A 17,007-nucleotide genomic window follows, 5' to 3' on the forward strand; every position below is an offset into this window, starting at 1 on the left:
TTTCGGAAGGAGCCTTTCCATTCACCCCACAGAGGAAAGGAAGATAATTACACTAGATCTGCAAAGTTTACATGCTGCTTCCCACCTAAAACCCTTCTGATCTCTACTGTGTTCCCCATGATCTCTGTGTATACTATGAGAACTGCTGTGTAAAATCATTATAGTTATTTTTTCTAACAAGTTTGAAGTAACTTTGAGATAACCTGCAGTTCTATTGTTAAAATTGCACCTTGAAATTAATGGAGCAGGTCCAATGGTTCTATTCTGTAAGATCAGTTTTGGTTTCTGTAAGATCAGGTTTTTACTTCCGTAAGATCAGGTTTATCACTGCCTGGGTTTTCCCTTTCTCTGCAATCCCTATGGGTAAGAATGATTTTTATAAGAACCAAAAATCTAAAGTACAGGAAATCCTGTACCAGTCACGGGGTATCTGCACCTGCTTTACTTAAAGCAAGAGATGATAACCTGAATTACGGAGGAGTTGTATGACAGTATTATCATCATGTTATTGTAAAAGTACAGAACCATATTAAAATCAAGGTTTTGATTTCAAGTATTTTCTGGTTGACCTTTAAGTACATCCCCAGCTAATAAACAAAGGAAAGCACTTACAGGAGAATAAGTAGTGGAACTTCAGAACTACAGATCAGGTGCTTTCTGGTCACTATTGAGCATCCCAGTTTTTCCTTTTTTACTACCCAAGTCACTACCTTCCCCCTGTGGTTTAAGGACTGAACTGCACAGTCTGTTCAGCACTTAACTCTTGCACTGACAGCGATGATTAGGACTCTCTAATGTCTCTTCTGAAAACCACCCTTTCAGCAGGCCCTAAAGTAGTTGCTATCTCCTTATTTACTTCAGAAGACTTACACTCCACCTAGATTTGAACTGACAGCAAGTCTGCAGTGGTTAGCCAACCACTATCATTACTTATTCTTACAAAGCTTTACACCTGAAGTACTCTCCATTTCAAATCAGCAGGACCTGAAGTTTCCCCTCACAAAACCTTAGTTCTCACAAAACTCAAAATTCCAGAGAAATGCTGAAGAGCCCATTTATCTGCTGTGCAAGCCTCTGGGGCTATTTGTGGCTCAGTTAAAAAATGTTAAAAGACATAACTTGTATAGAGAATGTGATTTTAAAAAATATTAGAGAGCCCCAAGTAGAAAACCACCCTCCTAACCTTGAGCATATCCTGTAAGAAGGTTACACGTTAAATGGTTCTTTCACGCTACCAAAACAGAAGGGCCTAACAAAGGTTTAACAGTTTTGCCCATGTCCACTGATTGCAACAAGAAACACACAAAAACCCTTATCCCCTTTTCAATTTAGTTGCCCCAAATGCCTGTCCACCAAAAGCAGATTCTCCAGCTTATGAGAGAAGCATATAGATTGAGGTCTGAGAGGTAACCCTGGGGGCTGCAGCCAGACATCACATGTCAGGCAAGTTTTCTAAAAGCAAGTGACATCTCCCTTGTATGTCAACAACCTGAGAAACAGCTAATAGAGGAGGGGATGAAATAAATAAAAGGAATACAAGGTATTTGTTGCAACACCTTAAAGACTAGCTCACGTATTTGTTATTCTACTGTATAGTTTATGAAGTGGTATACAAACATCTGCTAAGGCGTCTGATATTTTCAAGTCAGGGAAGACATCAAAACCCACAAACTGATGCATGCTCTGTAATTTCTTACTTAAATTATCCAAAAGCAGGCCTATCTTTTTATTCATCATTGGACATTTCAGAGCTGAGAAAGAGGTTGGAATTACTTTAGAATGAAAAATATTAAGTGATTCTAAACAATACAGATCATTAGCTACAACTCTGTATTCAGTGACTTACCCTGTCTCATGATCTGTACGTGTATTTTTCAAATACACCATATATGAAAAAAACAAGTGGCACACAGAGAATGGAGGGAGAGATTTCAGGTATTCTTGAGAAACTATGACACAGCTATTTTCAATTCCTAGGCAATAATATAGCTTACATTAAAAATATTACAAAATTCTCCTCTGTCAGTTCAATTACTGAAAACCAGGAGGGGGTTACAAGCAGTTTCAAAATCGACTAATTACCCAGTGCAATCCAAGCTGTGTCTTCAGAATACTCTCTATGGTCGCTATAGTTCCTTTCTTCATTGGGGAATGAAATTGCTTCACGTGCTCTGAATAATCTAATCCCTGCTGCCAATACAGTAACAAATGAAGGGGAAAAACCTGCCTTATGAGCTAGAAAAATATTTACAGGCCACACTACTCTAGCAAGAAGCCTTTTGGAACTAGCTGTAGTGCTAGACAGAATATAAAGCAGAAAGCAAGTATCCATACTTAAAATAAAATAACTCAGGACAATAACTAGGTTAGTACAATACCTTTACTCAACCCTACAATGAAATTTTCAAGAAAGGTGGCATGGGAAAAACATGAAGTCCGAACACCTAATGCTAAAATATTATTCAGCTAAAGAGCATAAGAGACATTCACAACACAATGTAATCATTACAAAAAAGAAAGGCCAGCAAGATCAGCCAGGAGTATAAGATAACAACACTAGTCTACTGTCATACTAATGCTCTAAGTACTTGTACATTAAAACATTCGTTCTGTTTCATGAAATGATTTAAAGGTTCCGTACTCTGCATTCTTGTATTACATGAAAGCCACAACAAAACAATCATAACATTTAACACTAGCCACCCAAATCAAAGATATTTTCAATATTAAATACCCACATTTTGTTCCGAAGTAAAAATACAGAGGTATACTAACACAGTATATTCTGGTTAAAATACTAGAGACTAAGTGAAGCCTTATTCAAAACAAGCATTTCACAATTAAAAAATCCACTAAATACAATTCAGCAAAAAGGCCTTAGCAAACGATGCTTCTAAAAGCATTCATCATTAGATCAGCAATCTTAAAATAAACAGGCCCTGAACACATACCATCAGGGTTTTTTGGATACATTTCTTTCATTAATCTCCCTTAGCAGCAGCAGCAGCAGCATCACTCACTCTTCTGTCCTTTTCCTCCCAAAATACACACCCCAGGAAGGAGGCTTTTCACTGCAATTTTATCAGCATTTCGGAGAGGTCTCGCCGCCACATCCCTACGCACAGGAGGCTGCAGGAATCTCTGCATTTGTAACATCTATGGCTGCAAAGGAGACTGGTAGGCAAAGCAACTATATCATACCCAAAACGCTGACTTCTATTATCTACCACACCACACGTACACACACACTGCATCAATGGCCTCAATTCACGACAACAATCACGATGATACACCAAATCTATGCACAAGGCATGCATTACTCACTGGGTTTTATTCTTCAGCTTCTTCAGCATGGAATTCTTTCTCCTCTACAATGCAGTAGGTATGAAATGAAACATTTTCCCTTTATTCCACTGATGCCGCTGTTTGAATACCATTAGATACCAAGGACAATAGGCAGGATCAGTTCGAACATTAAGCACAAATATTTAATGGAAGACTGGTTACCCTCGTCTCTCCCTTTCACATCTCTGCCTCATGTATCCAGGCACGGGTGGTACTGGCTCCCTTGGGAGGCTGTAGCTAGCAGCTGAGGCACAAACTAAAACATGGCATGGATGTCAAGGAGCTGATGTCACAAAAACAAGTATTTCTCTGATAAAATGGGCAATTCTGGCAGGGAAGTCTTACAAATCAATAGGAATTGTTCAGCTCAACATGCTTTGTTATACAACGCGCTGCAGCAGCGAGAGGAATACATCAGAGCAAGATCTGTCAGGGTAAATAAGCAGAGACAACAATAATTAACAAAACTGCCAATCAGGTATCATGCTTTGTATCAGGGTATCAGGAAGGCTCTCATTTAGGAGCACATACAAGAAACACAGAGACACTTCCCAACAGCCTTGTTTAATATTGATTCCAAATTAATTGCTCATCTACACTTAAAAAATAAAAATATTTTAATGCACTCAACTGGCCTAGAAGTCTCCCATCTTTATCAGGAAACATCGCGACAAAGTGCCTGAGGCTCCAAGCCAGCAGACGCAAGGCACACCTACAAGAGGTCAAATTCAGCATCTGGGAAGGAATGTGAGAGGTTTTGGAAAGCCTGCCACCTCACCCACACAGCAGGGCTGCCATGCCAGTTTGGGGTGTGTTAACTGCCCTGCTGAAGGTACAGGGACTGCTTCTCCAGCAGCAGCTGCACATCTATAGGAGGAGCTGAGTCTACAGGGGGAAAAGTGCAAAAATTCAGGAGCAGGAGGAATACAAAGATGATGTAAATCAGCCTGGAGAATCTGTGCAAGTTCGATTTTGCAGATGGCATTGCATTAATAAAAACTGAGCTTCTTCAAGTGCAAAAAGAACTTCTTACACCGCATGACTAAAATTTAAATGCTATTTGCATTCCTTATTTTATTAATGATTCCGTGCATTTCTTTCAAGCTTCACTGGCTGGCACAATCTCAAAGCCACATCGGTTTCACAAAGTTCTTGGACAGATAGCAATTATATTATTAGATTTCAATATAAATGCAAAACACTCAGTACATATTTCTGCACTCTTACTCCAAAAGATTACTGTTCTGAAGACAGAGAGAAAAACCTTACAATTCCACAGAAATTCACCACTAAATATTTCCAATTCAGAAGACTGCATGCAACTATAGTTACTCCATGACCTAATGTGAACAGGCCCGAGCAATATATTGCTAATTAAATAATTGAGCAGTTTGATAGTGCTGTTTAAAAATTTCATTTCAAACTGTCTGCAGTTCTGTAACAAACTGTAAGCCCATACTTACAGACTGCTAATTTAAGCAGAAGCCCGTTTGGGATAGAGTGACTAATTAACTGCTTAGTTGCCTCTGGAAGTAACTTGAGACCAACTTAGAAGCTCCTTGTATAGCAAAGGGAAGAAGCTCTAGAAAAGGATTTGTTATGAATGTAACTATAATGATAAAGCTGATAAAACAAGATTTAGAGAAATACTGGCGAATTTCTACACAAAGAACAGTATTTTAGTCCTGTTAACTTCATACTTTAGGCATACAACACAAACAATTAAGCTTCTGGGTATTTTTGGTGCACAAGAAGTTCTACTCAGTTAATCTGCTTGCCTTGCATGTCCTTTAAGTAAGCAATATCCCCAATATCAGCAGCATCTCAATACAGTCTAAGTGTATGCATGCATGTGACAAGCAATAATGCTGAATGCATTAGTGTATGCTAAATTAGCACTGATGCAATTTAATAGCTCTGTTGTAAAGCAATTTGAAAATAGTAACAACCAGGCCACGGTACCAGATTTCCATCCAGGTTCCATGGATGCAAGCAGGCAATATGCACTGACTGAATTTATCTATTAAATGAAAAACCCAACCACAAATCACATATAGAGCACATCCTACTGAACAGGTGTTTTAAACAATCAAAGGATGAATCAACATGACCTGCAAAACCCTACAGACGGAACACTCAGGTCACCTGAACCACCTTCATCAATGTATTTCTGTGGTTCATCTGGTGGTTTGGGATAACTACAACATCTATAAAACAACATGAAAAACTTTTGTACTAGAATATCCACACCTGTAATGATACCATTAAATTGCAGAGAACTTCACATTGACACGATTTGCACAGATATCCCTTCAAGCAGCAGCCTTCCCCTTCCCACTCCTTTCCCTCCAGTTTGTATATTCTACCTGTCAGTATTTCACATGAGTTTTGTGTTTTTGCAAGTAATTCTACTTGGAACAAGCACCAGTCTAGACTGGTACAAGGTAAGTCTTTCCTCCTTCTGTCATTAACCAGCTGTAGTAACTGAAGCAGAGCTGGAATCAGCTGGTTCTTTCAGTTCTTATATTGGGAACATGGAATAGCATGGATGCCCACGAGCTCACTCCCTACTGTTTTCATGCAACAAAAGCAAATTAGAAAAATAAGACAAAATGAATGGGCTTAATACATTGGGAAACAGCCCTAAACACTGGGGTGATGTTGGTTTGTTCTATTCATAGCTGTGGAGTTTGGGTGGAAAAGGGGAAAGGACAGCACCCCAAAGTCAGAAATTTAAGTGAAATCAGCTCTTACATCTTCACTGAAAGGCAGCTGTTTCACAGAACACAGCATGGAGACTTACAATGGAATATTAATACTTGTCGTTACCTGTGGCATCAAAACCTGCCCAAGACCACAGGCATTCTAAGGCTACGTAATCTCTAAGTCTATTGCTTTGTTTTACTGTAACACTGACAGAAGTCAAAGGCACCCAAGGTATTGAATTACCCAAAGATCTGAAAACATCATTACCAAAATAGGATACAGGACAAGTAACAAAACACAGGGAGGGAAAACCTTACTACTGCTAACATTATCTTCTGTAGACAGAGCAGTTTGTTTTTTGCCTGCCTATGCAAATCTGTCACCTTTCCAGTCAAGACTGGGTTTATTCTGAGACCTGAAGGTGTGACAGTCTGAAGTAGTGCTCCTTTTACAAAATTCACATCAAGAATGTATTTAAACCTACAGAGCTAAGACCGTACTTGACAGAATGATCATGAAGCTTAAGCCTGAAAATATTTCCCCATATTTTCAACCTGTTACTCTTAATTGGAAAGTGACAGCATGGTGAAACCTACACATTTTCAACATACAGTAAAATGTAACAAGTCCTCCTTTCAGTTTTAACTCATGAACCAACAAGTATTGAAATTAAGTTGTATTTGCCTGCTCACTCAGAAGAAATACATTATGTGATGTAACAAAGGGGACCAGTTACCAATTCTCTTGTTGAAACCTGAGCAAAATTAATAGAAAACCACTGAGCTACTATTTTGACAGGTACAAAAAAGTACACAAAAATATTAAACAATGCACTAACACCACAGATATATAGAAAACCATGTATTATAAACAGCTACACACATGCTTGGCAGGTTCACCCTAAAGACCGCTGGGAAGACCACAGATACCTTTTTTTCCTTCTGAAAAGAAATGAAATGTCTTTTAAAAAGTATTTCTTCAATATTTCTGACCAGTGTAAAAAAAGTCTATTTTCTCTGATTAGCTTAATAAGGATTCCAAATTTTGTATTGCACATTTACTCCTTTCTACCAGGTAAGACACCTATAATTATCTAGTCACAACTTGAAACTTTGATACATTAATAAGCCTTTTCTATAAAAGGCTGTAGTTCACTCTTCTTCAGTACATCACTTCCTTTTCCTGCAAGTAAAAAAAAAAAAAATATATAGGCAAAAGCAAGGACCATATTCGAATCCTGACCTCTTTTCCTGCCAGTGTACCAGCAACCAGAAGCCATTATTAATCCTCAAGAATATTAAAATACTACAGTATTGATATACATCATTTCTCTATTGAGATACATATTAAATAATTGACTATTTTATATTCTACTGAAGCACAAAACTGATATACACGTACACAAAGCCAGTTTATGAAAATCTTTCAATGTATTTCTTTTCTATATGACTGCAAAAATGCAAGCTAGACATCGATAGCATTCTAGTACTCACTGTCTTCTCCTGGACAAGGCATGCCTGGTTTCTCCGGAATACTTGGGAAAACTAAAACAAAAAACACAATTCTTAATGAAAACTTAACAGTACTCAGTCATACTACCATTTCTTAGATTCTTGAATACATTTACTCAAAAACTGAAGTTTTCGGAAGCCATTAAATAATTCTGCTTGAGAAGAAGTAATCAAGACTAGTGCCCGCACTAACAAGATCTTGAGTACAGCATCAACAAGTCAGTGCAGTTTAGCACTGTATGCCCACTGCATTGTTTCAGCTTTGAACTCCACACCCAAAGTAACACTTCCATCTTACAACATCTAAGAACGGGGTACCAGCTACATACAGAAAAATGGGATTTGTCAGCCTAACAAGTCATTCCAAATTGACATTTACAAAACCATTAGTTTTATCAAGCAATGTACACAAGGTTCTCAAACTGGATAATACTTGCCATGAATTATCAGCCCTTCATCCCTGTTTTGACAATACAAACGGAAGGCTTCTTCCAGTTCCATCTGAGATGAGATAGTACATGGGTCACCTAAGGAAAAAAACAATCCATCAGTAAATTTATGACTGAAATATTGAGAATTTCAGTTAGTAAGACATGTATCAGCCTTCAAAGTTGTGGATGGGATACAGATATGCCAATGTTAATGTGGAAATAACAAAATTAATAGTCTCTAAACTTTTCATGGTTTGTGTGGACATTTTCAGGAAAATTGGTTTGTGGTTCTTAACTTGCATTTAGTAGAAAAGCTAATAGAAAAAAATCATGAGATCTGCTTAGTCACAACAAATCCTATCATCAAAAAAATACTTCATTTAAAGTAATATCTTCTTAGTGAGCTATGCAATTGAATGCATTTCATTATTTTTGAAAACCTTGGTACAATACTTTGTGAGCAAAGGTCTGGTTCTAAGCTTAGTTTATTTCAATTATTTCAATTGCTCTTAACAGCTGTCACAGCTGAAAAACCTCTAGGATCCATAGATCCAAGTGGAAGAAGTGCATAATTGGCTGCACTTACTAAGTCATTCTTCAATCCTATCCAGCACCTATGCAAAGGTTTTTGTTGAAGTTTCCATCTTCCCTGAAGTCAATCCTTGCGAACTTATCTGAAAGAGCTGCATTTTAAAATTCTTAACATATGTATTCAAAACCCACTGAAACTGTTTAGAGATTTTTAAACAGGTCAGAAAATTATGTTTACATGTACATAGGGAAAAGTGTAAACATTCGCAAATACCTGTTTTCAAAATATGCTCTCACTATCCCATAGTTTCTTCTGAAAAGCAGTCATAGGGATTAAGCATGGATATCTGTTTCTTTTCTTCCCCTCTTTTGAAATTATCTGGTAAGCATTGTCAGCACAGGAAAGCCCCACAGATTTGAAACATTTGTCTTTTTGTGGAAGAAAACATCTGTACTTCCATCCAACTGCATAGCAAACCTCCCATACTGCACCATTTGTTATAATACTTGCTTTTTCAAACCTCCAGCAATATCTTCTATGCGTCTTCAGACAAAGGAATGCATGTTAGTTTGTCATCATAATGTTATGTATGCCAGCTATCTTTACCATGGCAAGAAGAACAAGTGTCTTCCCGACAGCGTATGGCTTTCTGACCAGCCCTATTAAGTGAGAGCACTAGGTAGTGCATGTAAACTCATTTCAGATAGTCCTTTTGAAATTTTTTGATTTTTATTTTTTGGCTAACTTGTCATACCTGATTAGATACTCACTGCTTTTACGTCTTGAAGTGGCTGACAATGAGCTCGTACTTTAGGAATAGGAGAAACATCAGCACTGCCAGTTTGCTGGTGCTTACATCATTAACATCTTGTGATGCCTATTTTGATTAGAACTGGATGATAGAATTCATAAATCCACTTAACCAGGCACACAAACCATAATATATCACAATGCACTGGAAGTGACCAAACAAATGAGGAGCACTACTGTGAACTCCAACACTGTGGAACACCCACTTCTCTCCTCAGCATACCTTGCCTACCCAAAGTGACACTGACCATCTGGCAAGCAAGGGCACCAGTGTTCATCTAGGTATTAAATACAAGTTAAGCTTATGTTTTTATCTTTAAGTATAAAAAGAAGTCCTATTATTTTCTTCCTGCATACCTATGGATCATACTAAACACCCCCAGGGTGTGTTCAGCCCACCCAGGAGACCACTGTACTTGGCAGTCTGAATACAGTAATAATGCAGGGTGACAGACAATAGAATGATTTGTGCTGCCAGTCAGCAATCCATATTCCTTACAAGTTTATGGGATATTATTATGGATGGCTTATTCCTAGTACAAACTTTTTTGATCTTGTCAAAAATACCACAGAAATGCTAAAAAAAAAAAAAAAAAAAAAAAAAGTTCCTCACAAAACCAAAGATCCAAAAAAAAAAAAAAAGAATTTAAGTTTTCTTTATCCATTAAGCCATCAGCAATTCTGTTTGCTTTAAGTTATTTCAAAGAGAACATCTGTTCCTGCAATCAGTCAAATGAATTTAAATTACACATGGCAGTAAGTATAAACACTCATTGATACACAAAAATAGGATTACTCTTAAAACCTGTGACAATTGAGGGCAGCCAAAACAGTAGATTGACTAAAATTTAACAGCCAAAATGAGAAGTTTGAGAGGGTTGCACAGGTACATGATTAACCAAGACTATAAGGAGATGATTACTGAACAGCAACTAAAAAAAGAAAATTTGTTGTTTTAATCTAAGTAAACCTCCAGAAGCAGACATTGAAACCAAGAAACAGTTACAGTAATCATGTCTCATTTCCCCAATTCAAGGCTTGAAGTTTTCTGTCCTACTTAAGTCTTCGTTTTATCATGCAGTTCAAATAGCTAATGCAATTTAATTACCAAGTGCATGCAATATAAGTACTCTGTGGGCACTTCTCAATCAGGTTACTTTTTATTAGACTACCATACACAGCAATGAAACAGTATTAGGAAACTGATAAGAATGGATGCCTCTTTATTGATGATTAGATGATGAAATTGAGAGTGAAGAACAAAATGAAAAATTTATACTTTTCCTTGGCATCTTAAAAGGACTGAATTTTCTTTGAGTACAGGCTTGCTGCTTCCTCATAATCATTATGAAATTCTGTTCACCCACCAGAATGCACTACTTAGCTAATAGCGCAGTATATGCTATTTTACTTCTGTTAATAAGAGTAATTTTAAAAAGCGTTAGCCAAATCAATTTAGTATTTTCTTTTTACCTTTCTTCACTCCAAGAGTTCTGCTGCAGACTGCAGCTTTGGTAAGTTGGAGCAGGAAAACAACCAAACACTAGCACACTTGTATAATTGTATGGTAAACGTTCACAACCCACAAATCAAAAGTTCTGCCCATCATGAATTATGGCTGAACCACACTTCTAGCAAACGATAAGCAGATAAGTTCTAAAGAAACTTATGAAGAAAGCAAAAAAAAAAAAAAGTAGCAAAGGCACACAATGTCAAGCATCTCCATGTCACTCCTACTCACAGCAACCAGAAGGCTCTAACTAACTTAAGGCTGTAGAGAAGTGCCACATTTTGCAGCAAGAAGAAATATTCAAAGTCATCATGATGACATTTCAGAGCCTACAGAAAGGTTAAAGAAAAAGTGTTTCTCACATACAGCTACTTGTGGAAGAAGACTAATGATAAACTGTGTTACACAGTAGGATAATTTGGAACAATGAGATCTGACATCAGCCTTTCCTTTCCTGCAGGAAGAGAGTAAGCAGCCAAGACTTACACAAATCATTTTTACAGGACTTTATGAACCCCCTGTTGCACAAAAATTCACTGTTTTTCCCCACACAAAATTCTCCCCCCAGTTTTCTTTTTCTGGACATGACTTACCTGAGATACACCAGACATTTTCTCCCCTCCACCAGTGGAAACAACTTGTTTCTGATAAATTCAAGTCCCTTTATTTCATGCTTGGTCATTGTGTTTAAATAAACAGGATATTAACAACCAATTGAATAGAACGCTCAACACCTATCTACTCTCTAATGCTCAAATAGGCTACATCAGACCATTAATATAATCAACACTACCATCAGGGACAACAACAGAGCTGCCAGGGACAACAACCCACAGAAAACGAAATCATGTCACCACTGGAATTCTTAACGCTTACCTTACCTCACACAAAATACAAAAATTCTGAGTATAAAACAGTCTCCTGATGTACCATCTGCAGTACTTCTCAAAAGCAACTTATTCTAGAGGCAAATCATAATTCAGAACGTACAAAAGCCTGTCATACTGAACGCTGACAGTTAAAGATACAAAAAAGTCAGCTTGCTGAACTGAGACTATTGAGGGGTACGAAGCCCATGAAATTCCAAATGAACACATACTGAATAAATGCTGAATGCAATGTATGTACTAGTAAAATACTGAAGTTCTACAGAGCCTCCACTTTGTAGAGCCGAATTCAAATGGAATACAACCTTGATGTTTTGAGACTTTTATCCAAGATTCCTCCTTTATAAGACAGGGTTATGTCCTGTGGCATTTATAAATTAATTGACCACACAACAGGAATGGCTTTTAAGTTGTTTCAATGCCTCTCTGTACCATAACATTCAAAAAATGAGAATTATTAAAGATTTCAGTACAATACCTTCATCATCAATCCACTTCAGGGTGATTGGCTGCTCCTGTTGTAAATTACACATCTCATGCACTTCATCACAAAGTTCATCATAGCTGATTGATGCATCCAGGTTTGTTATCAGGATGTCCCTGCATGAGATGAAACCATAAGCTTCTGTCAGAAAAAGCCGCATACTTAATGTTCCATCTTTAATGCACGTTGACTTCAGCAAGTTCAGTTCCCTTATACTATAACTATCCACGTCTAAAGTATAGTAAGACACAGATTTCAAAAAAAAATAAAATTGATCTTGGCACTCATTCCATTCAGAAATAAAATTTCAATTACTGCAAAATTTTTTTAAAAATAAGTGAAACTCTGCAGCAAGACCCCACCACACCATCTACATTACAAACTTCAACTGAAGCTGAAATTATATTAATCAGCCTCAAACTATTAAGGTTGTGATAACAGAGAGCAGTCATTCTACATATAAATTAACAAACCCCAGATTGTACTAAGTAACAGCTAAAATATGCTAAACATCTATAGCTGATACGAATTACCAATGAGATTTATTCAAATGATTGATGATATCCGTGCATTCTTGAGACTGTTTAATCTTAATGCCTGTGTAGTCTCATGAGACAATCATGGCACAGATGAACAAAAATCATTCACTGTTTAACTCTTAAAAAATCTCACAAGATGCTTTTGTTGTCAGGTAGCTGAAACTGGGCACTATAAAGTAACATGAAGAACTAATGACCAGCAAGGTGTATGTACAGGCAAGTTACATTAAGAGCATTCCTCATATTGTTTGACTGCACTACCATTTAGAACCAAGGTAATGCACATGAGATAGCACATGAGATATTGCGCTACTGCTGTTTAAATGAAGTGATTTCAAGTAAGTACAAACAAGCAAGACAAACTGAGTAACTGAAACAACACAGTGAGGAATACACAAGCTTACTTTCCTTTGCAATCTATTTATAGAGTAATTTATACTGTGCTGTGGTATGAAGTGCCACACCCAGAAACATGAATACCTGCAATCCTAGGACTCCACATGCCTTTTTTTTTTTTTTTTTTTTTTACAACTTCCTCATGCTTAGATTTTTAAGCTGGATTTCTAACTTACTACATACTGTCACTTACTAACAAGTCCTGTTTTACTTTTTGAAATGTGCCATTAACTCCTATTATAAATTCTTTTAGCAGCTACCAGAATAAACTTGTCCCCTAACCTGAAATTGTCCAGCATCAGTGACATCTTGCAGTTTATCGAATTTGTTTCAAGATGTGCAGTATTTGAACAGAGATACTGTGACAACCAGTTTTACTGTGTGTTAACGCCAAAAACAGTGAGCTCTTACTGAGTCACAGACACTTGATCAATAGATTAAAGTAAACATTCAGTGGTTATGGAACCTTTGTTTTCTAGGTTCACAGAGTTACTCTGCCTCAAGAATAGCATTAAACAAGCAAACACCAGAGGGAGATGACTACAGTGACACCAAAAATGAATAAATAAATAAAAAGGAAACCACTGACTATAGTGGTTGCAGGAGGTACACTATTACAGTAGTTTATCCTAATAAACCTTGCAATTATTACACCTGAATTGCAATGAGACCAGTGTTATCACCTCCTCCATTTTTGAACAGACAAACTTTAAACAAACACCTTTCCCTTTATACAACCACTGTTTGTCACCAGCAAACTGTCTCAAATTGTTTATGCTAAGTTCTATTTATGTTTACAGTGCCTTCCCCTATAGAGCTAAGGCATCACTCCTCTTGTTGTTTCCCAGAAGCATGTATATCTATGCATCTCAGCAACATGTCACTTTTTAAAATGAAATTGCAAGTTTTTGCATTTTATTAAGACATGAGTTTTGACATGAATTCTCTCCACTAAAAGCTTACCTAATTTGTTTTTACTAAAAGATGACATGAAAATTCAACCTACACTTAAATGAATTGTAAATTAACAGACTGTTGGACTTTCAGTTTACTGGTGGCATACCAAAGACAAAAGTCAACTGACTAGACATACAGAAAGAACTTGTCAGTAGCACTGCCAGAAATTGAAGGCAGTGGAAATAATAAATGCATTATGCTTTTCCATACTACTATCATTATAGAACAAGTATTTACCAAGTGACTTGCATGTGTACATTGTTCCACTTTTGGCTTGACACAGAACAGGCCAAAATCTATATTGAAAATTGCTCTTGAATTCTAACCTCAGGACCCCACATTACTTGACACTGACCTGGTAAATTATTTTGTTTAATCAAGAAAGCACTTCGTTTTCAATGAAATTTGGTGGACTGACTTCCATAATTATATTTAATTATAGAGCTGTTTTCTATACCACAGCACTAAAAACCACAGTATCAACATTTGTTTAATAGGAAAGTATCAAAAAAGATTACTTAGGCTACTGCTATCATGTGCCAGTAATTTGAATCTAAATATTTCCAATCAAGTCTAAAGATTTTCTTAGGCCAAATATCTAACTCCTCAAATACCTTAAACTTTGGCTTTAGACTTAGACAGGCATCAAAGTAATATCAACTTAAAGTCCTCAGAGTGGCAGCAAATTAATTAGATAAAATTTGTCTTTCAGACATATTTAATGGTGAAATAATACAAAAAAGGCTTCCTGAGTCTGCCAGCAACCGACTGAATTCATAAGAAGCAGGACTTATTTATTGCCTTAAATCAGAGTTGCCAAAATAAGCATTGTGAAGATAACGGAAGCAGATGTGTTAACATCTCACTGCCCTTCATGTAGCATTAGTCTAAACACTGCAAAGGAGGGGAAAACAGTTATTAAAAAAAAAAAAAAAAAGGAAGTCTAACAGAGTTCACAAGTTACAGATACAGGCTAACAGCTTACTTTGGGTATTTATTCATAGCAGAAAAGCAAAGGTTTTTTAATCTTTGGATTTTTAATTTATATTTTTTAATCACTTTTTATAACTGGAACTTCAAGCAGCTTGGATAAGTTCACCTGAATTTACTCAACATGAGATCTAACAAGATTTCTTTAATTTCTCATTTACCTACATAATTCCAATAACCCTTCTTTTTAAAGTTTCTAAAAAAAAAAAAAAGGAAAGATAAGCAAAATCAATAGCACCCACTTACTGTTTGAAGTATTACATCTTTACCCACAAAAAACCTCCTCTCATTTTCTAAGACAGGAACTGCTCTGAATTAAAAAAACATCTAGCAAACCCCACTGGAAAAGGAATCTGGTATTAAACACTCTACATTTTGACCCAAGGAGCTACTTTAGTCTCCATCGGCCTTCAGCAGTAAGCTGTAAATGTAGAAATTGTTACGTAACATGTATTACGTTCGATCACAGACAACTACTCCACAATAAAGATAATAACTGCATCTGGATGCAAGAGATGGATACATCTGTGGCCACAAACATTGCAATGAAGCAGAAATCATTAACCTATCAGCCCACAATAACTGCATGCCATTCTTGCACATCTTCCCCCTTTTGAGACCGAAGAATAAACTACCAACTCTTTCCTAAGTCAGTTGTTGCAGGAGTCCGAAGGATTTTTAGTGGTTGGGTTTACCTATCTGACATTAATTACAAATGCATCAACGCCCTGGTTACTTTACCACAAGATCAGACTATGGACTTGTCTCCTGTGTGTGTCAAAATCGGGCAGGACACAACACGCAGGCTTACCCACTGTAGTGCGTTTTCACTCTGATGAAGTCTTTGTTCAAATCAATTTTGGAGCCCATTTTGCTAGGCATGGTCTGTACCGAGCAGCCGAGGCGAAGTTAGGAGCGCAGAGAAGCGTAACTGCAATCCCGAAAAGCTTCAACACCAACTTCTCCCCCAGGTGATTCCCAGCCCAGCTGCAGGGGGAAGCAGGACACAGATGAGCACGCTCACCACCAAACCGGAGCACCGTGCCGAACTTTACAAACCCCAGCAGCTTTGGGTACAAAGCCAAAAAAGTAACATAAAACCCCACGAGACTCCCGATTTCCAGTTAAGTTCAACGAGACGAGTTAACAACGCGACGCGCGCTTAAGTTTTTAAGGAAACATCCCAAGCGTTTTAAACTTTTTTTTTTTTTTTTTTTTTTCCCTGAAGGGTATTTTCAATCCAAGCATCCGACAGCTCGTGCCTGGTACGAGTCGCTCCCGTAAACCCCCCGGGTGCCCCCCTCAGCTCTGCCCCTTCCCCCTGCCTGCGCCGCCGGGGGTCCGTCCGTCTGTCTGTCCGTCTGTCTGTCGGTCTGTCTGTCCGTCCGTCCCGCCCCCTCCCCCCCAAAAAAAAAAAAAAAAAAAAGCTCCGGGGCTCCCCCAGGCCGAAGCTGCTCCAAGTCCCGGCAGAAGTTCGGTCCGAGCTCCCTCCTCCCTCCCGCCCACCGTCCCCTCAGGATCGGGCCCCCCTCAGCCACGGCCCCGCCCCGCCGCCGCCACCGCTGGCAACGGCGCCCCCGCGCCGAACATGGCGGCATAGGCGGGCCGGTACACGCAGCCAATAAGAAACCTCCTGCTCCACCTGCCAGCCAATAGCAAGCCCCAACTCACGTGGAGCCAATCCCCGAAAGGATACAGTCTACCTGCGGCCAATCGCGGGCCGAGAGCCGTTACCTGGCGGAGCAGGAGCTTCCCGGCCAATCGAAAGCTAGAAAGGAAGCGGTAGGCGAACACCTGCAGCCAATCAGAGGAGCCAGCAGTAAGCGCACCCCTCCCGTGCGGGCGGCGGGCGAGCTGACAGGAGAGGCGGGAGGGCGGCTTTCGCTGTGCTCCGTTCCGCAGAGCTCCT

General features: G+C 38.3%; 1 protein-coding gene across 6 annotated transcripts in view; it reads right to left on the reverse strand.

Moving 5' to 3' along the window:
* The window catches only part of PRKCZ (protein kinase C zeta), a 42,085-nt gene extending 25,116 nt beyond the window's left edge, over positions 1–16,969 (reverse strand). The window contains exons 1-5 of one of the 6 annotated variants that reach the window (XM_084494726.1): positions 16,833–16,969; positions 15,910–16,085; positions 12,211–12,332; positions 8,000–8,089; positions 7,545–7,595 (exon numbers count right to left, since the gene is read on the reverse strand). In XM_084494726.1, coding sequence (XP_084350852.1) covers positions 7,545–7,595; positions 8,000–8,089; positions 12,211–12,332; positions 15,910–15,980 — 334 coding nt within the window. In that variant the 5' untranslated portion in view covers positions 15,981–16,085; positions 16,833–16,969. Of the gene's footprint in view, positions 1–2,951; positions 3,202–3,324; positions 3,888–7,544; positions 7,596–7,999; positions 8,090–8,579; positions 9,898–12,210; positions 12,333–15,909; positions 16,402–16,423; positions 16,554–16,832 lie in introns of those variants that run through there. The other 5 variants (XM_084494724.1, XM_084494725.1, XM_084494727.1 and 2 more) reach the window with 5 other exon arrangements.
* Positions 16,970–17,007: the final 38 nt, after the last annotated feature.

The sequence above is a fragment of the Aythya ferina genome, assembly GCF_964211825.1.
Source record: "Aythya ferina genome assembly, chromosome: 21".
Classification (NCBI taxonomy): domain Eukaryota; kingdom Metazoa; phylum Chordata; class Aves; order Anseriformes; family Anatidae; genus Aythya; species Aythya ferina.